The 24672-nt window shown below is 41.1% G+C and overlaps 1 protein-coding gene across 3 annotated transcripts in view; it reads right to left on the bottom strand.

Annotated features, from left to right (window-relative positions):
• Nucleotides 1-24672, bottom strand: part of LOC309849244 (uncharacterized protein) — a 46809-nt gene that overhangs the window by 9575 nt on the left and 12562 nt on the right. Inside the window, exons 3-4 of one of the 3 annotated variants that reach the window (XM_082701589.1) lie at nucleotides 23646-23722; nucleotides 8418-10122 (exon numbers count right to left, since the gene is read on the bottom strand). The exons of 1 other annotated variant lie outside the window; for it this stretch is intronic. In XM_082701589.1, the coding sequence (XP_082557715.1) occupies nucleotides 10000-10122; nucleotides 23646-23722 (200 nt within the window). In that variant the 3' untranslated portion in view covers nucleotides 8418-9999. Of the gene's footprint in view, nucleotides 1-8417; nucleotides 10123-23645; nucleotides 23723-24672 lie in introns of those variants that run through there. One more of the 3 variants, XR_014303615.1, reaches the window with a different exon arrangement.

Below are 24672 nucleotides of genomic sequence, written 5' to 3'. Positions count from 1 at the left end.
CTACCCCTTATTAAGTATTGACAGAACTACTAAAATGAAAATCATCAGGACTAAAGATGATATGAAAAAATCAAACAACAAGATCTAACTGACATATATAGAACACTCGGCAAAACAACAGCAGAATACACATTTTTTTCCAGATAAAAATAATTCCCAAGATAGACCATATCGTGAATAGTAATAATGATAGTAAGAATAATAATACCTCAAAAAATTTAAAAGAATTGAAATCATATAGATTCTTTTCTCTGCTCATAATGGAGCCAAACTAAAAATCAATAAAGAAAAACAACAGGAAAATACCTAAACGCATGGAAATTAAATGATGCACTTCTAAATAATATTTGGGTCAAAGGGGAATTCTCAAAGGAAGAAAACATGTAAAGCTGAGTGAAATGAAAATATAACATTTCAGTATATGTGGGATACAGCTAAAGGAGTCCTGAGAAGAAAATTTCTAACACTAAAGGCTTACAATACAAATCAGGAAAGTTCTCAAATCAATATTTTAAGTTTTTACCCCAAGGAACTAAGGAAGATGAATACAAACCTAAAGCAAGCAAAAGTAAGAAAATATTTAAAATAGAAGCAAACGTCAATGGAGTACGAAAACAATAAAGAAAATCAATGAAACCAAAAGCTGAATCTTTGAAAAAAAAAATCAATAAAGTTTATAAATTTCTGGGAAGACTGACCAAAAATTAAAAACGTAAACACAAATTAACAAAATCAGAAATAAAATAACAGATATCACTACATATCTTTTAACTATTAAAAAGTTAATAAAATATTACTAAAAACAACTTTATAAATTTGACAAATTAAATAAATGGATCAATTTCTCTAACATCACAAACTACCAAATCTCAACCAAGATAAAATAGATAATCTGAATTGTTATAACCATTACAGAAGTTGAATTCATAATTTGAAAGCTCCTGAAAAGTAAGTCTGCAAGTCAGATGTCTTCACAGCAGAAATTCTAACAAAATAGAGAAGAATTAACACCAACTTTATATAATCCTTTCCAAAAAACAGAGGAAGTGGAAATACTTTCCAACTCATTTTATGAGACCAGTATTATCCTGACATTCAAACCTGACCAAGACAGTAATTTTAAAAAAGAAAGAAAGAAAAAAGGAAATTTATAGGCCAATCCTGTTCATAAATTTAGAAATAAAAATGCTTAACAAAATCTAAGCAAACTGAAATATAATAGTGTATAAAGAAATTATACTCCATGACCAACTGGGACTCATTTCAGGAAAGGAAGTTTGGTTCCACATTCCAAATCAATCAATGGTATATCAATAGGTTAAAGGAAAAAAATGTGTGATCAAATCAATTCATAGAAGAAAACCACTTGACAAAATCCAACACCAATTAATTTTAAAACAAAACAAAATGAAACAACAATAACAATGAAAAACCAGGCTCTCAGCAAGTTAAAATAAAGAGGAATAACTTCAAATTGGTAAAGAGCATCTGTAACAAAGCTACAGCTCCCATCATAGAATTCTCAAAACTCAGCACTAAAATACAAGAGAAACAAAGATGGACAAAAGTTGTGAAGAAACATTTTACTGAAGAGGTCATATAATTGGCAAATAAGTATATGAGATGTTCATCATCCCTTGCCATTTGGGAAATTCAATTAAGACCACGATGAGATATCATAGTACACCAATCAGAATGACTAGAATAAAAAATAATGACAAAACCAAATGCTGGCAAGGATGAAGAGAATACAGATCACTCCTACATTGTTGGTGGGAATATAAAATGGTATGGCTACTCTGAAAACAGTGGCATTTTCTTACAAGACTAACTAGCACAGTTACCATATGATCTAGCAGTTGCACTCTTGGGCAAATGAAAACATGTAAATTGTTCATAGCAATGTTCTGTAATAGTTAAAAGCTGGAAACAGCCTAGACGTCCTTCATCAGGTAAATGATTGCATAAACTGTGGTCCATATAGACCATAGACTACTACTTAGCAATGAAAAGGGATGAACTACTGACATACATAATAGCTTGGACGAATATCCCAGGAATTATGGCAAGTGAAAGAAGCCAGTTTTAAAAGGTTGCATACTGTATGACCCCCTTATGAAAAATTTTTGAAATGACAAAATTTTAGAAATGGGAAACAAATTAGTGGTTGCCAAGAGTTAAGAATGGAGGGAAGGGATGTTGTTATAAAAGGGTAACAGAAGAGATCCTGTGGTAGTAGAATGTTCTATATGCTGACTATGCTGATGGGTATATATGAACCTGCATATGTGATAAAATTGCATAGATCTAAATACTCACAGATACGTACATACTCTGGAGAAATATGAATAAGGTGGGTGCAAAGAGTTACCCTTTGGGGCACCTGGGTGGCTCAGTGGGTTAAGCCTCTCCCTTCTGCTCAGGTCATGATCTCAGGGTCCCGAGGTCAAGCCTCGCATCAGACTCTCTGCTCAGCAGGGAGTCTGCTTCTCCTCTCTCTCTGCCTGCCTCCCTGCCTACTTGTGATCTCTCTGTCTGTGTCAGAGAAATAAATAAAATCTTAAAAAAAAAGAGAGTTACCCTTGGAGTAGAAGGTATAAAATTTCAATTAAAAAATGCCTTACCAAATAATCTAAATTTCTTTGATTTTTCTACTAAAGTTCCATTCTTTATTCTTTGCCATATATTTTTTTTAAAGATTTTATTTACTTATTTGACACAGAGAGAGAGAGATCCCAAGTAGGCAGAGAGGCAGGCAGAGAGAGAGGGAGAAGCAAGCTCCCCGCTGAGCAGAGAGCCCGATGTGGGACTCAATCCCAGGACCCTGGGATCATGACCTGAGCCGAAGGCAGAGGCTTTAACCCACTGAGCCACACAGGTGGCCTCCTTTGCCATATTTATTGGACACAACTACAAGATAAGTTTATGTTGCTGATTAGTTCTTAAAGAGGAGAGAAAACAGTAGAATGGATAAACATATTCCCAACTAACAAATAGTCAACAGATCATTCTTGGTTCTAGTGTTTTTGCAACTGAGTCAGTCATATTAAGAATCATCTTCCTTAATTAAAGAGCTATAAAGAAGACACTTGTCTTGGATGTGGTCAGGCAGTACTTTATTTGATAATGAAGTGGTTAAGACCTTCTGTTCTTAGAATTCATATTATGCATGGCATCACAGAATTGAAAAGACATATCTCTTCAAGTCTATCTGTTCTATCTTCCTAGCACTGCAGAATTGTTCTCTATGCTACACTCATAATAAATGATGATTACTATTATTAATACTAATAGCCCCAACAGTATGATATAGTATAATAGCTCCAGTGATTATACTGAGAAGTTTGATAGGAGTTATTTTCCTGAGCTCATCCTAAAATTTCTTCTTGCTCAATATTAATCTTGTTATTTCTATTTATTTATGCCTTAAAAAACCCTACCCATGACTTCTCCTATAATTATAAGATCACTGGAATGAGGCTCTTTCATTTTGGTTTTTCTCTTTACTGCCTGCAGCATTGTGGGCACTCAGTAAATGCTGTTCCACTTTTGATGTTGACATCTTCAAATGGAGACAGGTGGCTTCACAAGTTAGGACAGTTGCATCAACCAGGATTAATTTGATAATTTGCTTCAAGCTCATTATAATTTTGGCTCTTCTCCAAGCACCATTTTTGAAAGATTCCTGCTGATAACCCAGGCTGTTTCATTCCTTTAAGGCTTCCAACCCAAAATGTTTAGGAATTTTTAGGATTCCATTATTTACAGTGATATTTAGTTTTTAAAAAATATGAAGTCAAGACAAGGTTGGCATTTGTCAATTAAATATTGGTAATGATTGATATTCTATTTTCTGGTCTACTTTTATTATATAACACAGATCCATAACCCATTAGCACCTGAACTGGTCAATTTCCAAGCTCTTAAGCAGAAGACTAAAGTGCACCAAAAAGTTAGGTAGTGATTGCACCATTTATTGTTGTGATGTTTTTGAAAAAGGAAGTAAGTGACTGAGAGACACAAAACCACCTAAGAAACTTACAGAAAACACATCTAAATCACAATAACAGAACCTGAAAAGACCGTATTTTCTACAATGTTTGTCAGAATAGTGAGCTTAAGGGAGCTGTTTAGTGAGTGTTCATTGAAATGGATTTACCAACAAATCTATATACATGTAAGTTTATGCACACAAATCTGATGTTGAAAGCAAGTCTATAATCCTGCTGCTGCTGATTAATCAGACAACAGATCTAATGCAAATGAATTTATGTTGACCAGGGTCTTCCTCCCTGAATGTTACCTTATAGAAAAAGTGATGTACCCTGACTTGAGATATTTAGTACCTTATCTGTAGGAAGTACCACTGACCTCAGAGGAAAGGAAAGAGAAAATGCATGCAAGAGAGATCCAGTAAGAGGCAATGAGAATGGGATCTGAGCCACAGAGATAGTCTTTCACAAGAAGTGTGGCTTCTCATTTGGACAACCTGGGAGGTTCTGGGTGTGGCTTTCTGTTCCACCATGTAGTCAACCTCATGACCCCAAGTTGCAGACCCAAACTTGATACAATTTCTTTAACTAAATAATTTGTACCAAACTTAAAGCATGACCAGAATTTTAAGGTTTTACTCTATGTCCAAACTTGGAACGGGAGAACAAATTTTTAAATGGTTTGTTACCTGCAGTAATAAAAGGAACCTAATGATAATTAGGTGAATAGAAGATGCAAATGAAGGCTCTTGACTACTATTTCTGTCCTCTAATGTAACTTAGATATTGGGAAATGCCATTTTCTATCTCCATCTAGAATGACAGGGCTATTAACCACAATGGTCTCTTTGCTTTAAATTCTTCCCCTTAGATCTCCTACTCAGTGGTATCTCAACTCAGGATTGCTGAAACCAACTTATACAACTCAATAGCGAAAAAACAATCCAACTGAAAAATGGGCAGAGAAACTGAACAGACATTTTTCTAAAGACCTCCAAATGGCCAATATGTATATTAAAAGGTGTTCAACATTACTAATCAGGGAAGTGCAAGTCAAAAGAAATTACTTCATACCAGTTGGGATGGCTATTATCAAAAAGACAAGAAATCACAAGTATTGGCAAGGGTGTGGAGAGAAGGGAACACTTGTGCCCTACTGGTGGAATGTATATTGATGAAGCTACAGAAAAAGCATGGAGGTTCCTCAAAAACTTAGAACTAACATGATCCAGCATTTCCACTTCTAGGCATTTAATCAAAGGAAATGAAATTAGTACCTTGAAAAGAGACCTGCACCCCTATGTTCATTGCAACATTATTTACACTAACTGAGACATAAAAACAACCTTAATCCACTGATAGATGAATGGATAAGGAAAATACCATGTATACACACACACATACACATACATGCAAATGGGCTATTATTCAGTCATAAAAGGAGGAAACTCTGTCATTTGCAATAACACAGACCTGGAATGGATTATGCTAAGTGAAATAAGTCAGACAGAGAAAGACAAATACTGTATAATCTCACAAATATGTGGAATCTAATAAAAGTGGATTCAAAGAGTGGCACCTGGGTGGTTCAGTCTGTTAAACTTTTGCCTTTGGCTTGGGTCATGATCCCAGGGGCCTGGAATTGAGCCCCACATAGGAATCCCTGCTCAGCAGGGAGCCTGCTTCTTCCCCTCTTCTGCCTTCCATCTGCTTGTGCTCTCTCTCTTACTCTCTCTTTCGAATAAGTAAATAAAATCTTTAAAAAAATTGAATTCAAAGATACAAAGAACAGATTGGTGGTTACCAGAAGCTGGGGATGGGGGATGGGCGAAATGGGTAAAGAAGGTAAAATGGTATAAACTTCGGGTTATAAGATAAATCCTGGGAATGTAATACTCAACTTGGTGACTATAGTTAACAATACTGTATTGTTTATTTGAGAGTTGCTGCAGGAGTAGATCTTAAAAGTTCTCATCACAAGAAAAATTATTTGTGACTAGGTAAGGCGGTTGATGTTAACTAAACTTATGGTAGTTATAATTAATATGTATGTACATCAAATCATGTTGTACACCTTGGACTAATACAGTATTAGATATAAATTGTATCTCAAAGAAACCAGGAAGGAAAAGATTGCTGAAACCAAGAGCAACTGGCACAAAAAATTTTATTCCAGCAATACTTGATTGCCTTCTCCCTTGGCCAAACTGTGACTTATTCTTCAATTAAATCAGAAAGTGCTAAACTTGATTCTCTCCTTCTGAGTCCCTCACTGAACTGACATGTACCTAATAGTTAAATGTTCCCAGAAATCATGGTTTAAGTCTCTGAGTCACACACTCTTTGCTTATATCTCTGTATTGCAAACTTCTTTCTAGGAGATGTAAGGGCCTATTTAGCCAGAGTGATTCAGTCTGGTTTAACAATGGCCTTGTTGTTTATACAGTAAAACTTAAGCTGTCCCTGCCCCCACCTTCCCCAAGGGGACTTACTTAAAACAAGTCCCGGAAACTAGTCCCAGGTAACAAAGCCCAAATACAAGGATGGGTCAGGCCAGGTGGAGGTATCCAATCGGTGCGGGCGCATACTGTCTCCTTAGCTACCATGAAGTATGGGCCCTGCCCTTAGGGTGCCTTTTGGGTGCCAATTCTGACCAAAGTGATAGGCTAGTTCAAATATCTACTAAAGGTAAATTATAATTCAATTGGTCACTTATGTGTGACCTAGCAGGACTGTGCAGCTTTCTCTGTTACAATGTCATTGGCCACCTGTGCATGGCCAGGCCCAGCCACATGGCCTTTGCCCTTTAAAGCTAGTCTATAAGGCAGAGAGAGGTTGCCTCTTTGCAAGAGATGGCCCTGGCCGGTCAGTTTGATTCTCAATGCTTGGCGCGAAATAAAGCTTTGCTTGACCTTGGCTTTGTATCATTCTTGCTCCTTTGACCATGGACCCAACAGGAGACACACATGATGTCTAGCACTATGACTATAATAAGGATGCTTCTTAATTAACAAATATATTTTTTATTGTCCAAATGTCCAAAAATAATTTAAATCAATGATTTAATGGAACAACCTGGGCCATGTCTGTATTGTCCCACTAACTGCTAGCCTTGGAAGTAACCAGAACTCCCAGGCTCTCAGCTTCCTCATCTGTAAAACAAAAGGAATTCAGTTGGATAATCCTGAAGGTCCCTCCCTGCTCCAACACTTCCCAGTCCTGTGAGTATGGAGACAGTACTCTTTTCTTTTTGGTATTCTATGAACTTTCCAATGATCAATCTCATTTTCTGGTTGTACACAAACCTGAATTGCTTGAACTGTTTAAAGGTAATTATCACACTTAAATGTAAATATTTGAACTATAAGAACCTTAACATAAGGCTATGTGAGCTTTCATTTAGTTAGAAAAACTTCCTGTCTCTGCTTCATCCACTATCAACACATCCAAGCTTGTGCTGGCTTCCATACACTTAATAAGCTGTTTGAGTCACCAGAAAAACAAAGCAACAGATCCTGTTCGTGTATTAGGCTGTTTGCCAGGCAAAGAAGAGCCCAGGGGAAGACATGATACATGGTTGCCAACCAGTGTCTTGAAAAGAGATGGGAAATGAAGTAGTGACCAGAAAGGCAGAAGGGTGCTTAATATCCTCATTTTTTTAACGAAGAAATAAAGAATGGTAAACAAACGCTGTCTTCTCTCTGGGGCAACTGGCAATAGCAGCTCATGAAAAAAATATTTTTATTATTACAGCAAAGGAAAAGTGATGATCATAAGAAGCCATAGCAAAGAAAGGATGTTTACACCAGTTTAAAATGATCATCTTTCTTTGTCTGTAATTGACTTCCTCTTTGGTCTGCTGACCTATCTATTATGATAGTGATAAGAGGCACTTTGTAGGATTTTATAAATACTGACTCTGCATAAGTTTGTAGTTATCAGAAAACTTGGTCTCCTGCTTCTTATCTGAGCCAAAAAAAAAAAAAAAAAGAAAGAAAAAAGAAAAAAACCCAAATTGTGCAATGCAGAGTTTATCTTAGAATTAAGTATAATGGGAAGGAAAGAGGGAAATACACGTGTATATTGTCAGTGTGAAGGTGTGCATTTACCCCACATGAGGCATCAGACTTTCATTTCTGTAGACTTCAGGAGATTCTGCAGGTATTCTTACAATGGGGGACATGAGGTAAAGTTCTTAAGATTTAACGTGACCTATTTGACTTTGTCACATTAAATCAAAATGTCTTTCTTCTCAGAGGCATTACAGGTGGATTCCCAAGATTTCTGAGTAGGTGCTAGCACAATAATAGCCTCATCAATGATATTCTGGCCTTTTGTGCCTTGGGTTCTGTGACAGGCTTTAAGTTTTTTGAGATAGTGATGGAGAGAGAAACTTTATGTGTCAAACAAAACACATTCAACAACTTAAAATATGTACTGGAAATTTATTATGCTCTTTTCATCCAAGTAATTACCTATATGCATGTATGGACTTCAAACATCAACACACGGAGTTTTCATTTCCTCCTATATTCTCTAATACAAGCACATAGGTACAATGTGTGTACTCTCTTTTTAAAAAATCCAGTACCACAAAATCTGAAGTTGGAAAACAGATAACTCTCAAAGTGATTTTCATATTATCAAAGGATTCCTTACTTTCCATAGTTTCCCTACCCTAAAAATCCCCCATGCTTTACCTATTCTGTCCTCTACCCAACCCCAAATGCCTAGCAACCATTGTTCTGTTTACCATCTCCATAGTTTCACCTGTTCCAGAATGTAGTATAAATGGAATCATACAGTATGTCACCTTTTCAGACCGGCTTCTTTCACTTAGCAATATGCTTTGAAGACTCATCCATGTCTTCACATGATCTTTCTTCCACATGCCCAAAAGTCTTTGAGTGTTTTCTGCTTTCTAGGATAGCAGAGGCTCATTTTGTGTTTTCCCTCTCCCAGCTCTCAAACTATTCCTTTTCTCAAGGAGCCATGGAATGATTTAGAAACCCATGTCTGGGTAAAAGTATGTCCGCTGCTCTGAGGTATCATGGCTTCTAGGCCCCCTCAGTAGACAGAGTTAGAATATATATTTATTTAAATCATGGCTGAATTGCACTGAATCCTGTGCTCCTAACCCAAAATCATACCAATGCAAATCAATGCCCCCTAGTCAGGTGTGTCTCTTGTTGGGTGGTCAAATTTGAAAGCTTTTATTTCTCTTGCTGCAGGGAGAATGGCTCAGGAGGGGAAGATTGCTGATCTGAAGGTTGATTAGCATTTATGGAGACCATGTCCTCTGCCTCCACTCCCTCCAAGCAGAATATGGCAGTTTCCACTCTGTTTGCCTGGCTCTGAAGAAGCAATCTGTTATTTCTTTTAGTACCAATTAAAAACTAATACAATACAAAACAAAACAAAAACCCAAACACCAATTTCCCTAAATCCTAAGTACTTCCTGTATCTCAGAGGCTCTGAGGACAGCCTAAATTGTACAGCTTACTCCAGGGAGAGCACAAAGAGAGGACAGAAAAGACAAGGCTGACCGTCTCGTGATCTCTTAAAGAGATCTCTTTGTTTCTTGATATTTGGAGTCAGAGACTCCGAAAGCTTATTTCTGTTGCCAGAAAAATAAGGTACAGTATCTGAACTACTCCCATATACCCTTATGGGTCAAGTGTGCGTTGTGAAGAATGTTGCTGAATTTGTATCTTTGTTGGCTACAAAAGGCTGCTCTATTTCATCAAAAGACAATTGTTTTTCATAACAAAGCTGGCTCCATTTTCAAGTGGCATCACATAGTTGCAGGGATTGTAACAATGACAGAAACGCAGGTTTCCTGCTTTCGTCTTTATATGAAGTCGAAAGGGGGAGTCAAAATGAACTGCCGGCCAAACCAACGGAAGATCTCTTTGTCTTCCTCTACTGTGCTTTCTTTGAGGTTCCAAATTCCCCATGCAGCTCACACGAGGAGGCCACGGCAAATTTCCAGCAGCTGCAGCCAGGATTAACCGTACCCTCTTGTTCTTTTGTTAAATCCATTCCTGAAACAAAAACAAAGCAGGCCCGGAACCTTCTTCATAATCTTCATAAGTGAGGCCACTGGCCTTCTCTGAGCCGGTTTCCATCTCTGCAAAATGAGAATAAAAGTCACCACCTTGCTTACCTCATAGGGGCGTTTGAGGTGCAAATTAAATGCGATAATGTCAAAGAGCTTTGTGAGCTCTGAAGAACTATAAATATAAGGTGTTATTAGATGCCGTTGAAAGTAAATGATGAGCAGCTCAATTTACGTAATTTCAAATGCCTCAGGGTCAAACAGCGCTGTGTGAGAGTGTTAGATATTTTTATTACTCTACAGTGAGGGGAGAGAGAGTAGGGTTGGCATGGGGAAGGTCGTGTTTTTCCTCTCCTCCGTGGAAGGGGGAGTGGTGGGGGCCAGAGTTGAAGCACTTTCTGGAAAAGGCAAGTCATCTCACAGAGGTTTTGAGAACCATGATGATGAAGCAGGATTGAACCCACAGGAGACCCGCAGGAGGTGGGAGGAGCCAAATGTAGTCCTGAAATAGCGCAACCGGGCTTAAAGTTGTGGCTCACTAGGGGAAGGAAATTGAGGAAGTTGAGCCTGATAAAGGCAGAGGAAAGGGAGCTGCTAAAGCAGAGAAACCAGCCCAGGAGGGTGAGGCAGGGCGTTTCCAGGCTTAGGACTGAGGAGGTCAAGGCATCAGCAACCGCAGAGGCCAAACCTGGAGAACCAGCTGGAAAGGATTTGATAATCCTCCTGGAGCAGTGACTTTCAGACACTTGGGAGATTTACTTACTTAAAAGTGTCCACCGTATTCCAGGGACTAGGAAGTGGACCCTGTTTTTAAACAAAATCTTACATAGAACCCCAATGTTAAAACAGAGAAACTGAAGCTGTTCTGTGGAAGCAAGGCTTGGAGGACTCAGGGCCAGTCGGCCTCCCTCTGAAAGTTCTAGTCGGCTCCCAAGGCACCTCTGCAAGGGAGATAGGGCTCTAAAGATGTAAAAAGGACCACTCATCCTTGTTATGTATCTGGCCCTTAGCACATGATAGATGTTCAGTATTTCCTGAATGAGGGGCTCCTGAGTGGCTCAGTTGGTTAAGCATCTCACTCTTGATTCCGCTTCAGGTCATGTGATCGAGCCCAGCTCCAACTACGTGCTGGGCATGGAAACTGCTTAAGTCTCTCTCTCCCTTCCCCCACCCCTCTCTGAAAAAAAAAAATTCTGAATGAATGCAACAGAGGGTAGGTGGTCTGCAGGAGACAATTCAGATTGATGTGTTCAGGGGACACTGTAACTACATCGTGAAGCCGTAAGGCATGCATTGCTTATATATAAAGGCTTCTTAAGCTTTAGACATGGAATAATGGATACGGGTCACTGCAGCTGTCTTGCCAGGGGTAAGGGAGCTCTCTATTCAGGGGTGTGTGTGCAGCCACAGACGATAGAGCTAAGACGAGCCAAAACTAGAGAACACCGCTACAGAAAATGTCTTGGACATTTCATCACAAAAATACAGCCATCCCACTGCTCTGCCCCTATAGAGGAAGGCGGGAGGTGGTATCTTCAGAAACTCAGACCATAGCAAAAACAGCAAATATTTATTGGGTGCTGACTACTTGCCAGGCACATTAATAACCCCTAATGCCATGTAGTGGGCAGAATTATGCCCCCCTGCCCCCCGCCATCAAAAGACATCTGCGTCCCAAACCCTGGAGCCTGTGACCACATTATGTTGGATGGCAATGGAGGAATTAAGGTTGCAGATGGAGTTGAGGTTATAAACAGCTGGCTTCGAGATGGAGGGATTATGCTGGATTATCTGGTAGGCCCCATGTAATCACAAGGGTTCTTTATAAGCAGGAGGCAGGAGTTGGTGTCAGAGAAGAAGCAAAGGTTGAAGTGAAATATGAGGGTTCCACACACTGTCGCTGTTTTGAAGATGGAAGGGAGCTATGAGGTAAGGAATGTAGGCTGCTTCTAGAAGCTGGAAAAGCAAGGAAACAGATTCTTCTTTAGAGCCTCCTCACCTTGATTTTAGCCCAGTGAAACCTCCAGAAGAGTAAGGTAAAAAAATGTGTGTCGTTTAAGCCACTGAACATAGGGTCATCTGTCATAGGAGCAGGAGGACACTCATACAGATGTTCTCACTCCACCTTCACAGCGGTGAAGTGAATTCACATAGTGAATGAGGCTTAAGGAGGTTGACTCATTTGACCCAGAGATGAGCTGATGACTTGATTCCGGAGCCAGCCCTCTCTATCAGAGTGTGAGCTGGAGATGGCTTTATGTCTTCATCTCACAAAGGAGAAAACTGAGGCCCAGAAATGCGTCTTCATCTGCCCCAGGTCACATGCAACTTGGTGACCAAGCTCAACTGTACCCCACAAGAGTGGTATAGACCAATGCCTCACAAATGTAGATGCGCCCTGAAGTCACCAGGAATCTCACTCAGATACAGGCTCTGATTCAGAGGGTCTGGGCTGGGATCCAGGATCCTGCATTTTTAACCAGCTCCCAGGTGCTGGGCTTGGAGTAGCAAGGACGCAGATGGCCCTGTGCTCTGCTTTGGATCCAGAGCCTCCAGAGTGCCTTGGGCATCTAGTGAGATGAGGAAACACTTGAGCGGCAGAGAGGGAGTTTTAAAAGAGGGAGACAGGAGCAGATGCCTCACAATTCTGTGGAGAATAAAGTTTAGTGTCTCAGAGGGAAAGGTCTAATGTGATGGGTTCCCCTTAAAAAAAAAAAGTTACCCAAATGTGATGGTTATTGTTGTCAGTTGAGAAGTCATTAGAAACTTGCAGGCATAGGTCTGGCATTATGATTGCCTCTGCTCTTTTATGGGACAATGCAGATCAAGGACATTCTTCTGACAGAGACTAAAATATCTATGATTGTGGGAGAAAAAGCAACAGTGTCTATTCCTTGCCATATATTTTATGTACTTTTTAAAAAAGGGAACAAAGTAGTCTGCTTATTCTTCAAGAAACATCTCTAAAGTTTTGACAAAATCAAAGGGTTCATGCCACTAACCCCTTTCTTTCTCTATCCTCAGCCCTGACTGCCTGCCTACCCAGAAGCAGGTCATGATGCAAATTCAGGACCAGGAAGTCAGTTCGCTTGGTCACTGCTGTTGTGGTTCTCTGTTCTTTTTGTGCTTCATGAAAAAACAACAAAACAAAACAGAACAAAAACCCCACTACAAATATAGATATATAGATATCTGTATATACACACACACCCCCATATTTGTGTGGAAGCTACTGGGAGATTCCCCCTAACCTACTTTACTGTGACTGGAGAATTTCCAGCTGTCTGTGGTTACCAGAGCTGCCTGAAGGCTAGGAATGTTCCGGTTTCATTTTGAAACCAGGCATGCAAGCAAAAAATATCACCTTTCATTTCAGATACGTGAGCTCAGAGAAAGCAAAAGTTTCGTTGACTCTTTCCTGGGCTATAGTGTGAAAAATATGCTTCTATATGTTTGCAATGGCTCAAAAAATGAAGTTTTTTTTAACATATCCAACTTCACAATATTAACCTCCAGGGCCTCCTAATGTTGAAAAATGAAGTTTTAAACTATTTTTAGGATAAGTTTTTCTGCATACTTTCTGAGCTCTAGGGTTTGCCTCTAAAGGTAATGGCAAATCTGGAAAATAAGATAATATGTCAATTAGTTGCCTGGATCACTCAGCAAACACCAAGGAGCTCTATAAAGTACGAGGAAGAGATTGTGCTGGGTCCTTTGCTTTCATCAAGGTCCAGATGCCCTAAGTATGCAGGTCTGGACATCAGGACCTTTAGCGAAGAGGACTGTTGCCATCCGGGAAACTTGATGCTATGGGTGATTTTTAGTTATCAGTGTGGGGTGATTAAAAAAAAAATGACTTGGGAACCCTTGTTAGTGTATTGTCTTGGACAGGCCCCTATTCTTCTCCTTGGATTACTTTTCCACTATCGGTTTGTGTCCTTACCTGTGAAATATGACAAGTAATACCTCCTCCTTAAAGGAGATAATATGAGAGGCACAAGATAGGCTACCAAAAATGTTTGTTTCCCCAAGAACCAGAAGTAAACAGACTTTCAAGAATAATTTGTGTTGGCTATGGAATGTGTTATGAACTTTCCACCTTAAATCATCTTTCTCATTCTATTTTGCTTGGTCTACCAGTTATATCAATCTTTATGTCTTTTGTATGTATAACTGATGATAGAAGAGGCCAATCCAACAGTTTGTGGCCAGCCCTTGTAGTTATAATCCACAGAATGCATAAATCGTGCAAATAAAGGAGAGAGGACAGTTTTTAGAAAAAAATGGTAAGATATGAATTCATCAATTATCCTGGTGAGTGACACAAAGATTTTAATGAAGAAGAGAGCTTCTCTGGTGCCTACTAGTAAGCGTTAGAGACCAGAAGAGTTGGACTGCTTTCTTTCCTTTCTTTCTTTCCTGCTTCCCTCCAACACCCAGTGTAGTGTTCCCTCCACTCGCTGCTGTCTACACACACTTACAGAGTCCCCTCCCTTGCCAACTGGCAGAGAAAGCACTTCCCAGGAAATGTTCCTTCCCTTGCCCTTTGCTCACATCCTTAAGTCACATAAGCTAAGGTCAGCTCTGGAGAGACAGGTGCCAGTCCTCCCCATACCGCCTCCCTGAGCCTGCTTCCTCCCCTCCCCACTCTGAACAGAAGTTGTCTCGTGGCATGTCTGGGCAGAGGGTCTGGAGCACAGTTCCCTGCCTGAGCACCAGTCAGAGGGAATAAAGCTGAAAGGTGCCTCCTTTCAGGAGGGTGCCTTTCAGGAGGGTGCAAGGGTGCCTCCCTTGCACTGGCCCTTCTAAGACCCTGAACATAGGTTCTCACAGTCATATAGCTTTTCATAAAATTTGCAAGACAAATTTTAACCACAATCAGTGAAGATCCTGTTTCTTCTACTCTGATTTCCCTTTTGACAAGCTACCCCAATTGTCAGTGATGTTTTGGGATCCCATGGGTGTTCTGGGTAGGGGGGGTGGGGGTGTTGAGTTTGAGAAACATCTAGTTTGGGTTTAGGGAGTTATGCTTTATGAATGCAGTTCAGTTATTGTTAGGAATACTCCTATTGCCCACTGGCTGGGAGTTGTGAAAGGCGGATGAAGGGGACAAAGGTCATTTTATGACATGACGTGTCCTACAGCATCTGGCACTGGTAGTATGAGGTGAGTGGAGGAGCAACAAGGTTTGAAATGTTTGGAGCCAGAGGACAGTCTGTGGAACATTCACTAAAAGGAAGATTCAGTTCTCAAAGAAGCCAAGTCAAAATGCAAGTTCTTTCCTGTCAGGTACATACTTGAAAATGCAGCATAGACAATTATAATACATTATAGATATTTTTTCTATAGTTTTTTTCCCCTTATTAATACAGTATTTATTTGTCTTCCCTCTGTCAAACCTTGAGCCAACCACTTTCCCCAGGCTGCCTGGGGAGGTATAGGAAAAGGAATATACAGGGCAAACGAGACACAGGAGAAAGACCTGTGGGAGGTGGAGATGGATCCTTCACATGGCGAATAGGACAAGAAAGGCCAGCATCAGGCAAAAGAGCCCCATGGCCTCCGAGAGGCAAAGCCCAGAATGGCTTAGGAGAAGAGCTGTTTCTTCAGAGAGGGATTTCTGGCATAACCGATGATGAGGCTCCCAAACACAGTCCCAATTCTAGGCCCTTATAAGGTGCTTCATCTGTCAGTGTCTTGGGTGGTTTTAGCACCACTGGAGACAGTGATCGGCTCAACAGCTGAGGGGGGCTCCTGACCAAGAACGGGGTGGAGACAGACTTTGCATAGGCGTACATTTTCCCAAGGGATGAGGGGCTGTGGCAGGAGAGCTGCTCCCAGGGCCGAGAAGACAGAGAGGGCCTTTTCTATAGTTTTTGATGAGAATTATATACAACAATCTTTATCAAAATTCCTGAGTTTGCAGTTGACAAGTCTGAAGCAGTACCACAAAAGCTAGGTGTCTGCAGTAGTTCATAAACAAAAAGGAGAGAGAGAGCTTTCAAAATTTAGAACAACAACATTAAAAATGTACATGACATTGCCAATTACGAACAGGAAACTAGAGAGAAATTTTCTAAACAACCAACGATAAATAGATTTTAATCAACTCTGTCAGGGGGAAGACTGAATTATTTTTCTACCCCCTCTATAGAAAATATGACAAGGGACACCTTGTAACTCAGTTAGTTAAACATCTGACTCTTGATTTTGGCTCAGGTCATGATCCCAGGGTTGTGGGATTGAGCCTGGCATTGGGCTCCTTGCTCAGCAGGGAGTCTGCTTGAAATGCTCTCCCTCTGCCACTCCCTGCCCCTGCTCCCACACATACTCCCTCCCATATTTACCTCTAAAATAAATAAATAAATAAATATTTAAAGAAGAAGAAAAAAGGAGAGATTGGATTGGGCTAGGCCACCTGCCCAGGACCTCTCCACCCCAACAAGTATCCTGCTTGTGTCCTTTCAGAGTCGCCATCATAACCCCTCCTCCTCCTCCTTTCCTGATGACCATGAATTTTTTTTAAAGATTTTATTTATTTATTTGACAGCAAGAGAGCACAAGCAGGGGGAGCAGCAGGCAGAGGGAAAAGCAGGTTCCCCACCTGACATGAACCTCAATCCTAGGACTCTGAGATCATGACTTGAGCTGAAGGCAGATGCTTAACCAGCTGAGCCACCCAGGTGCTCTGAATTTGTATTTTTATAATATTCTACATGTGGTAGCTTCAAGAGGCAAATAACACACTATATTTATAATAAGGAATATCAGCTTTCTGCTCCCATTCTCCAACCTGAGGTCTTCTCCCCATGGGAAACCACTGATTCTTTTTTTCTAGGTATTTATCTCCATATTTTACTTGAATAATTTATATTGCAATTTATTAAGTTTTTAATTGTAAGCATCATCTGATGACTTTTCACTGTAGAAAGAGTACTTTAGTTTTTTTCCATCTCTTCCTCCACTGTCCACCTTCCAACATGGACATTTCTTAAATGGGGGTTAAATCAATATTTGGTGCTTACATTATTATGAATATGTACTTTTTGAACAACCAAAAGACCTCTCTGTCCTCCTGCTTCAATTTGGACTGATTTTTCACTGGATCTGCTGTTCCCTTTTCTACAACCTTGCAACCCCCTCCGCCCATACCCTGTTGGAGTCCCTGCTTCCCTGTGCCTCCCTATTTTATGGTTTAATCTCATACTTAAGGAGAGCATGTCCTTCAGGAACTTCCTGAGAAAGAGTTGGTGGAGGAAAATTTAAAGTCTTGGCCTGCATTTAAATGACTTTGTTCTGCCTTCATATTTGATAGATAGTTTAGCTAGACACAGAATTCTAGGTTGGAAAAAATTTCCCTCAAAATTCTGAAGACCTTTTCCTATTATCTTCTAGCTCTTGGTGTTTTTGGGAAATCCAATACCACTCTTTCTTAGTTCTGTCTGTAAACTTCCAGGATCTTATCCTTAATGCTAGTATTCTGAAGCCCACAGTGACATGACTTGTTGGGCCTTTTCTCTTTCCTTTTTCTGTATTGGAGGTACTTCAGTTCTGGAAAATATTCTTGTATTATTTCCTTGATAAACTTGTCCTTTCCATTTACTCTGCTTTTCCTTTCGGAAACACCTATATCGTTATATATTTTCTAGGACTCTATTTTATTTTATGCCAAGAATATTTCTAGGCTCTTGGGACATATCAGTGTTCTAAAGAGACAAAAATCTCTGCCCTCGTGGAAATTGTTTCCTTGCAGTGATGGGTTCAATTCCTGGCTCTCCCTCTGACTGGCCATGATACCTTAGATAAGACATTTAAACCTTTCCTGTCTCAGTTTCCTTATCTCTAACGTGAGGTTATAATAGAAATTGCTTCCTGTTCCTCCAAATAAATATTGGTTGTTCAAGGACTAAAAGATTTATTTCATACAATGAATGGTACTAAAAGAATACCTAGCACATGTTTAGGATTAACACTATTGCCCGACTAAGCATTTGAATCACCACAAAAGCAAAAGCAAAACTTCCAATCCCCTTGTGCAACTTGTCATTGTTCACTTGAAGATAAGCTGAGGCTGGGATGATAGGAGTAGTCATTCCAGCTCTTCCAATCCTGACCAGCTTTTATATTTCAGCACTACTGTAAAATGAAGTGACACCTGCATCAGTAAGTGAAGAGGTTTCCACTGGCTTAGCAAAGTCCATTTTAATGGTTTCCCTCAAGTATCAAGACTCCAGTTAAATTTATCTTGGGGACTAGAACTATGTAGGAAGGTCACCATTTGATTTTACCTTCTTTGGTCTTGGATCTGGAACACTAAGCTTATGTGTCAGGAAAACATCAGGTTCTTCTCTGAAAACCTGAACCCACTTGTTTGGCTCTGCTCCTATCACTTTGAAATTCACACTACCTCTGGTCCCAGCTCCCACTTTCAAAAACAGAATGTCACTCAAAGCCCTCCAATCTCCCCAGGAAAAGACTCTAGTTCTCACATCAGAACTTGAACTGCTGTTGAGTTCAGAGACTAAGAAGCTCCCAAGGACATGGGATCAGCCCAGAGTATTGGATTGGAAGGAAATAACTCTCCTTTTTATAATGTCATCTAGCAAGCAGAAAAGATCTATTTATTTAGTGATTTTTCTGGGAGAAAAAATGTTTTTTTAAGGAGTTTGGAGATTATTAAAAGAGTTTCTCTAAAAGTTTTCTCTTTATTCTCTTTCTGATACATCACTTATATTCTGGATTTGGGGTATAGTTGAAATGTCTAGGCTTGCTTATTGGGAGAAATGCACTATCAGGTTAGGGTGTGTGAAACATGGGTCTCTGAGAAATCATGGTTAGCTCCCTCTTTTTCAGTCCTTGACAACAATGTCACAAAGAAAGGGCAGTGGATTGATCCTTTAAAAAAAAAAAAAACATACAGGAGAAGGTTGAAAAATTTCAAGTCTCTTGGAAACTTTGTGTGGGAACTCCACCACTTTATCTTAAGGATACAAAGTAATGATGGTGATGATGACAGTTGTGAAGGGGATGATGCACTATGCTCACTAAAAGCTTTTCATCTGTAGGCTCAAAGGACAGCACAACCACTAATTAATCCTAAGGCAAGGTAGGCAAATATCATTACCTCTAATCTGCAAATTAGGAATCCAGGCAGGAGGAAACTAAACCCTTAACCAGAGCCATCTCAGAGTGAAGACTAGAAATGAAATGAAGAGTCCCTGTGTCCTAACTTTCTACTGGCCACCTCGAAGTGGGCTACTGTAGGGCTTTCTTTCTTCCTTCCTTTTTTTTTTTTTTTTAAGATTTTATTTATTTATTTGAGAGAGAGAGAGAGAGAGAGCACAAGCAGAGGGAGCAGCAGAAGGAGAGGGAGAACAGACTCTCCACTGACCAGAGAGCCTGACACAGGGCTCAATCCCAGGATGCACAGATCATGACCTGAGCCAAAGACAGATGCTTCACCAACTGAGCCACCAAGGTGCCCCAAAGGGATTTCTTTTATTCCACAGACAGAGGTAGCTCCTTGTTGCATCTAACTCTCTTTTTTACAGAGTTCAGTAAGGGCAGGGATGAGACTTGGTGGAATGATGTTTCCACCACAGAATGGTTCTGAGGGTGGCCACATCTCCCACCAATCAACTTGAAGGCGAGAGCTGTAACTCACACTTTGTACCACTTGTAATATGCAGCATAGAGTCCAACCATAGATCTCCATGGTTTTGGTTATTTCTTGATTAATAGTACTAGTGTTTGGCAGGGAAAAGGACATATTTCCTTTTTCTGTAAAGTCTATTGGCTTACTTTAATTTTCTTTTTTAAAAGATTTTATTTATTTATTTGACAGACAGAAATCACAAATAGGCTGAGAGGCAGGCAGAGAGAGGAGGAGAAAAGCTCCCTGCTGAGGAGAGAGCCCGATGCGGGGCTTGCTCCCAGGACCCTGGGATCATGACCTGAGCCGAAGGCAGAGGCTTTAACCCATTGAGCCACCCAGGTGTCCCTTAGTTTAATTTTCTTGGTTTAAGAGGTAATTTAGAGAGTGTGGCAGAGATAGTAGCTGACCACCAAGAATTTGTCTTCCCTCTCACGTAAAGTTGTTTCAGGGAAGGGGCTGTCAAATTGGAAACAATATTTCCCAGCACTTTTTGTCCTGCTGACTAGTTCTGGCCAATGGAATGTGAGAGGAAATGGTGTGTGCCATTTTCAGGCTGAAAGAGTTCAGTGTCTGAACTTTTCTACCTCTGGTAGCCACCTTAGGACAATGCGTGGAAGATGGCCGAGCTAAAGAACTTAATTTCCTGTGTTGCACACTTGGAGGGGAACCCCCAAGTCATATCCACATTACACTTCAGGTAAGTGAGAAGTCAACCTCTTTTATTGTTTTGAGATTTAGAGTCATTTTTTACTCCAGTTAGCTTACTCTAATACAGGGATAAACAACAACTTAGAGATGAAGTAATTAGGGCAAAAGGAAAATGGGGACAGGGAAATAAGATGAACACAGCACAAAGTATATATAGAAAACGCATGTTATAAGGTCTATACAAGTTGTTGGAAATGGGCAAAATATTTGGCTTTGAGTTTCCCAGCATCCAAAGCAAAGAAGGGAATGCTACGATCTATAAGATTCGCAATGCCCCAAAGAGAAACGCATGTTAACACGCAGGAGAAATATGCATTTTTCTGGTTCCTTAAACCAAGGCACATTTCCCCTATGTGGCATGAAAAAGAGGATCAGTGCTATCAGCTGCATTGGGCCATATCCTTAACAGCATCTGTACAGTGGCTCTCACAGAAACATTCCTATAGCTGATAGAACGTCTCTCGATGCAAAAAGTGGCAGAATATGAAAAAAGTGGCTCAGAAATAACACTTTTTTTTTTTAAGATTTTATTTATTTGACAGAGAGAGACACAGTGAGAGAAGTAACACAAGCCGGGGGAGTGGGAGAAGGAGAAGCAGGCTTTCAGTAGAGCAGGGAGCCTGATGTGGGGCTTGATGCCTGGTATCATGACTTGAGCCAAAGGCAGCCGCTTAATGACTGAGCCACCCAGGTGCCCCAGAAATAGCACTTTTAAGAGAGGCCAAGATAGTGTAGTGCACAAAGGCAGCGCTTCAATAGGCCGCCTTAATCCAATATCCAATGACCTGAAAGGGATGGGGCTTCCTTGCTCTGACATAGGCTCTGAGGTTATCACTTAAGAATCAGAACCATACTTCTGGATGAGCCATGAGGTGGAAGCCCAGTCACACCACACTGCAAGAACACAACCGCATCCCCTGGATGGATGACCTTGTCCTCCAGCCAGACGTGTCAGGAGGCAACCCAACACCTGACTTGCTGACCATAAAGTGAGGAAGTTCCCTTCCCTGACTTGCTTGTTGAGTGGATGGTCCTGGTGTGGATGTTCATTCTGTTTCCACATCTCAAGGGCAGCGATGGGAAGGAAATCAAGGCTGCACATACTGAGGTCACCCTTGGTTTCCTAAGGTCTACAGGTGTGGATGAGAGACATCTGGCCAGGAAGCCAGCCTGCCAGAATCCCAGGAGTGACCTCACTCAGCCACGCCATCAGGAAAGAGGAAGCTAGCAGTATTCTCAGCAGTATTCCAGCCAGCGCTCGAATTCTTCAAGTTTGCAGAGCAGTGAACTGTATTAGACATCCGCCCTGTCAAGGGTCTTCACCATGAGGTGGATTACATCCTTCGTGAGCTGGGATGCTTAACCCTGCTGGCAGAGAGAACGTATCGCCCTCTGAGAGAAGTGACTGTTGTAAGGGGGAGAGATAGATCATGGGGAATGGCTCGACTTTTCTCCCAGAAAGCGTGTTGTCCATTTGCCTTATGGGGAAGAGAGGTGCCTGCGCATTCAGGAGCTCAAAGCCATTTCACTCCTGTCCTTTTCCCTCGACCCTTTCCTGCCGCATGCCCGTCACCTCCCTTTAAGACACAGATGGAAATAATATATTAACCATAACCAAGACAGTGTATTTATCAGTGCTATTTATTTACAGAGGCTGATGGCAACAGGATGCAATGTCTTTTTCTTCTTTTTGAAGTTCTTCATGGGACTTTTTTTTTTTTTTTCTTCTCAACAAACATTTAATAAGCAAGTCCAGGGAACTGGGATAGCAGAGTCAGTTAAAAACGTGAGCTTCTGGCTCAACAGATCTAGGTTTGGTCCCATCTGCTCTTATTTCTTTTGCAAATCCATAACCTCTCTAAGCTTTGGTTTCCTCACATGGTTTTCTGAGAGTTTTAGGGGAGGTAATGAACCAAATGCCCTGTTGGAGTAACTAACTGAGTGTGCTCCTCCACCTCCTAATACCGTTTTGGCAAGGCTTAGAATTCCAACATATGAATGGAGAGGGACACATAAATATTCAGCTCATATGGGCACCTTGGTACCAGGGTCCTGGTGTTACCATCTAAAAACAGGAAGTTAGTGGCTTAGTCTGGAATAAGCCAGTCCCTGAATAAGTCAGGTTGGGAGCGGGTCAGCATCACAACTAGTCTACTCTGAGACTGTGAAGACAAAAGGGCATGGCCAAGTCTGTGATACTATGCAGGATGGACATTTGTATACCATAGATTCAAAAACAGATTGAGGGGGCACCTGGGTGGCTCAGTGGGTTAAAGCCTCTGCCTTCGGCTCAGGTCATGATCTCAGGGTCCTGGGATTGAGTTCCGCATCAGGCTCTCTGCTCCACAGGGAGCCTGCTTCCCCGCCCCCCCTCCCCGCCTGCCTCTCTGCCTACTTGTGATCTCTCTCGGTCAAACAAATAAATAAAAAAAATCTTAAAAAAACAAAACAAAACAGAATATGTCTTTATTACTTTAGTCAGCTGCCTGGCCTTCACTGTTCATTTCTCAGTCTGCCTTTCCCTCCACAGGAAGGGTTTGTGCTGGTGTTTACTTACACGGTAAACTCAGCAAGAGCTGTCAGCTGACGTTTCATATGAATATGGGTGTTTAATCAATAAATGTTGACCTTTGGTGGTGGTGATGATAGATTCTTTCTGGCAGGTTATACAGTTCCTGATATAGCAAGCCTTACATTTTTGCAGTTAATTGTATGCTTAAATGTATGTGCTTATACACACATATATAATATGTGCATATACACTGGATGTAGCACGCACACATTTATATATATACACACGGGCACCCTTATATACATACACACATGCATGTAAGTGCTTTGGAATGTTCCCAATTTTAGAAAAAAGCAGGAGGACTGGTTAGTGGTAGAAAGCAATCTGGGGGTTGTACTGTATATTTCATTCATAACTTCCATTCCCTTGAAAGAATCAGGTCCCTTGTAAATGACACTCTGTTTGGAGGGCACAGGGGTGGTGAAGGGCAGCTGGAAGAAGGGCTGAGAGGAGGCCATGGTTCTTTCACACCTGCCTGGACGCCTGGGCAACAGCTGCGGAGCCCCCCATGTGGAAAAGCTGCCTCCTTCCCCTTTCCCTCACGCTGGAATTCCTACTACAGGAGCCTTTTATTTAGATTCCAGTTAAACAAATATACCAATGCCCCAGGGGAGGCCACAAACACTCACATGTTAAAACTTGCCTGAAGGCACTTTTTACCTCCAGAAAGAGAAGTGTGTAGCCTTTTAGCTGGGGTGGAAGGCGGCCACGGCAGGGAGCTCCGTGCAGGTCTATTGCTGGAAAGAGGAACAGAGAACCTCAGAGGCAGAACGCATGACGTCATGCTTGTTCTTTGCCCCTGATTTCCCTTCCCTGTCTCATCTTTGAAAGAAGCTTTCGACTGCTGACACAGCAACGTTCCAGGTGGATCATGGATTATTTGTCTACGTGCATTACCTGTGCATTAAATTTAAATTTTCAGCCATTTATTCGAGGCCTGGCAATAATTAACTGACAATAAGGAAATGGCACGATTTTCTTAGAGGAGCGCATCAGAAAATAATTTCCTGGGGTCACAGAGAGAACTGGAAACAGCTGGAGTCACTTTGAGGCCATTTTGTGTCACCAGGCGCAAAGTCCTTTTAGGTTCTAGATGGCCCCGCCCTTCCTGAGGTCTGTTGGACTCCCCCATGCCAGGGACTCGGGGAGCCCCTCCGCTGAGTCTGGTAGACCCGCTCGTCCGTGTATACAACCGAAAGCTTCCCTGGAGCTGGCAATAGTGTAACTGTTCTTCCATCAAGCACTTTTTGTACACCCACTTGGTGTCGGGAACTATTAGACTCCGCAAATAAAGTTATCAGAAAAATACAAAAAGCACGAGTAATACGGTGTTAGCCCTGGAAACGTGTACCAGACACAGAAGCCTTTCTTGTTTCCGTTCTGGTCAAACAGCTACTCCCCTCATCTTACTCTAATTAAGATTGCCTGAGGGCAAAAGAGGAAAGTTTGCCGAAAACTACGGCGAGGGAATAAAAACCCCACAAGTCTTTTTCGGCCTCCCAACGTTTTACCAATGCTGCCCTCTGCAGAGCAAACCTAGAATCGCAACTCAGCCGCGCGCGCAAACTTCTCCACTGGCAGGTGGTTTGGGAGAGAACCTGAAGGTCCAGGGGCCTTCAGACTTGGCTCATAACCCCTCTAAAAAAATTGCGAACGATCGTGTGCCTTTGTGCATGTTTTTTAAAAA

This window comes from Mustela nivalis, assembly GCF_964662115.1.
Source record: "Mustela nivalis genome assembly, chromosome: 15".
NCBI classification, from domain to species: domain Eukaryota; kingdom Metazoa; phylum Chordata; class Mammalia; order Carnivora; family Mustelidae; genus Mustela; species Mustela nivalis.
The sequence above is the reverse complement of the archived record's forward strand: the minus strand, read 5'-3'. Positions and strand labels throughout refer to the sequence as shown.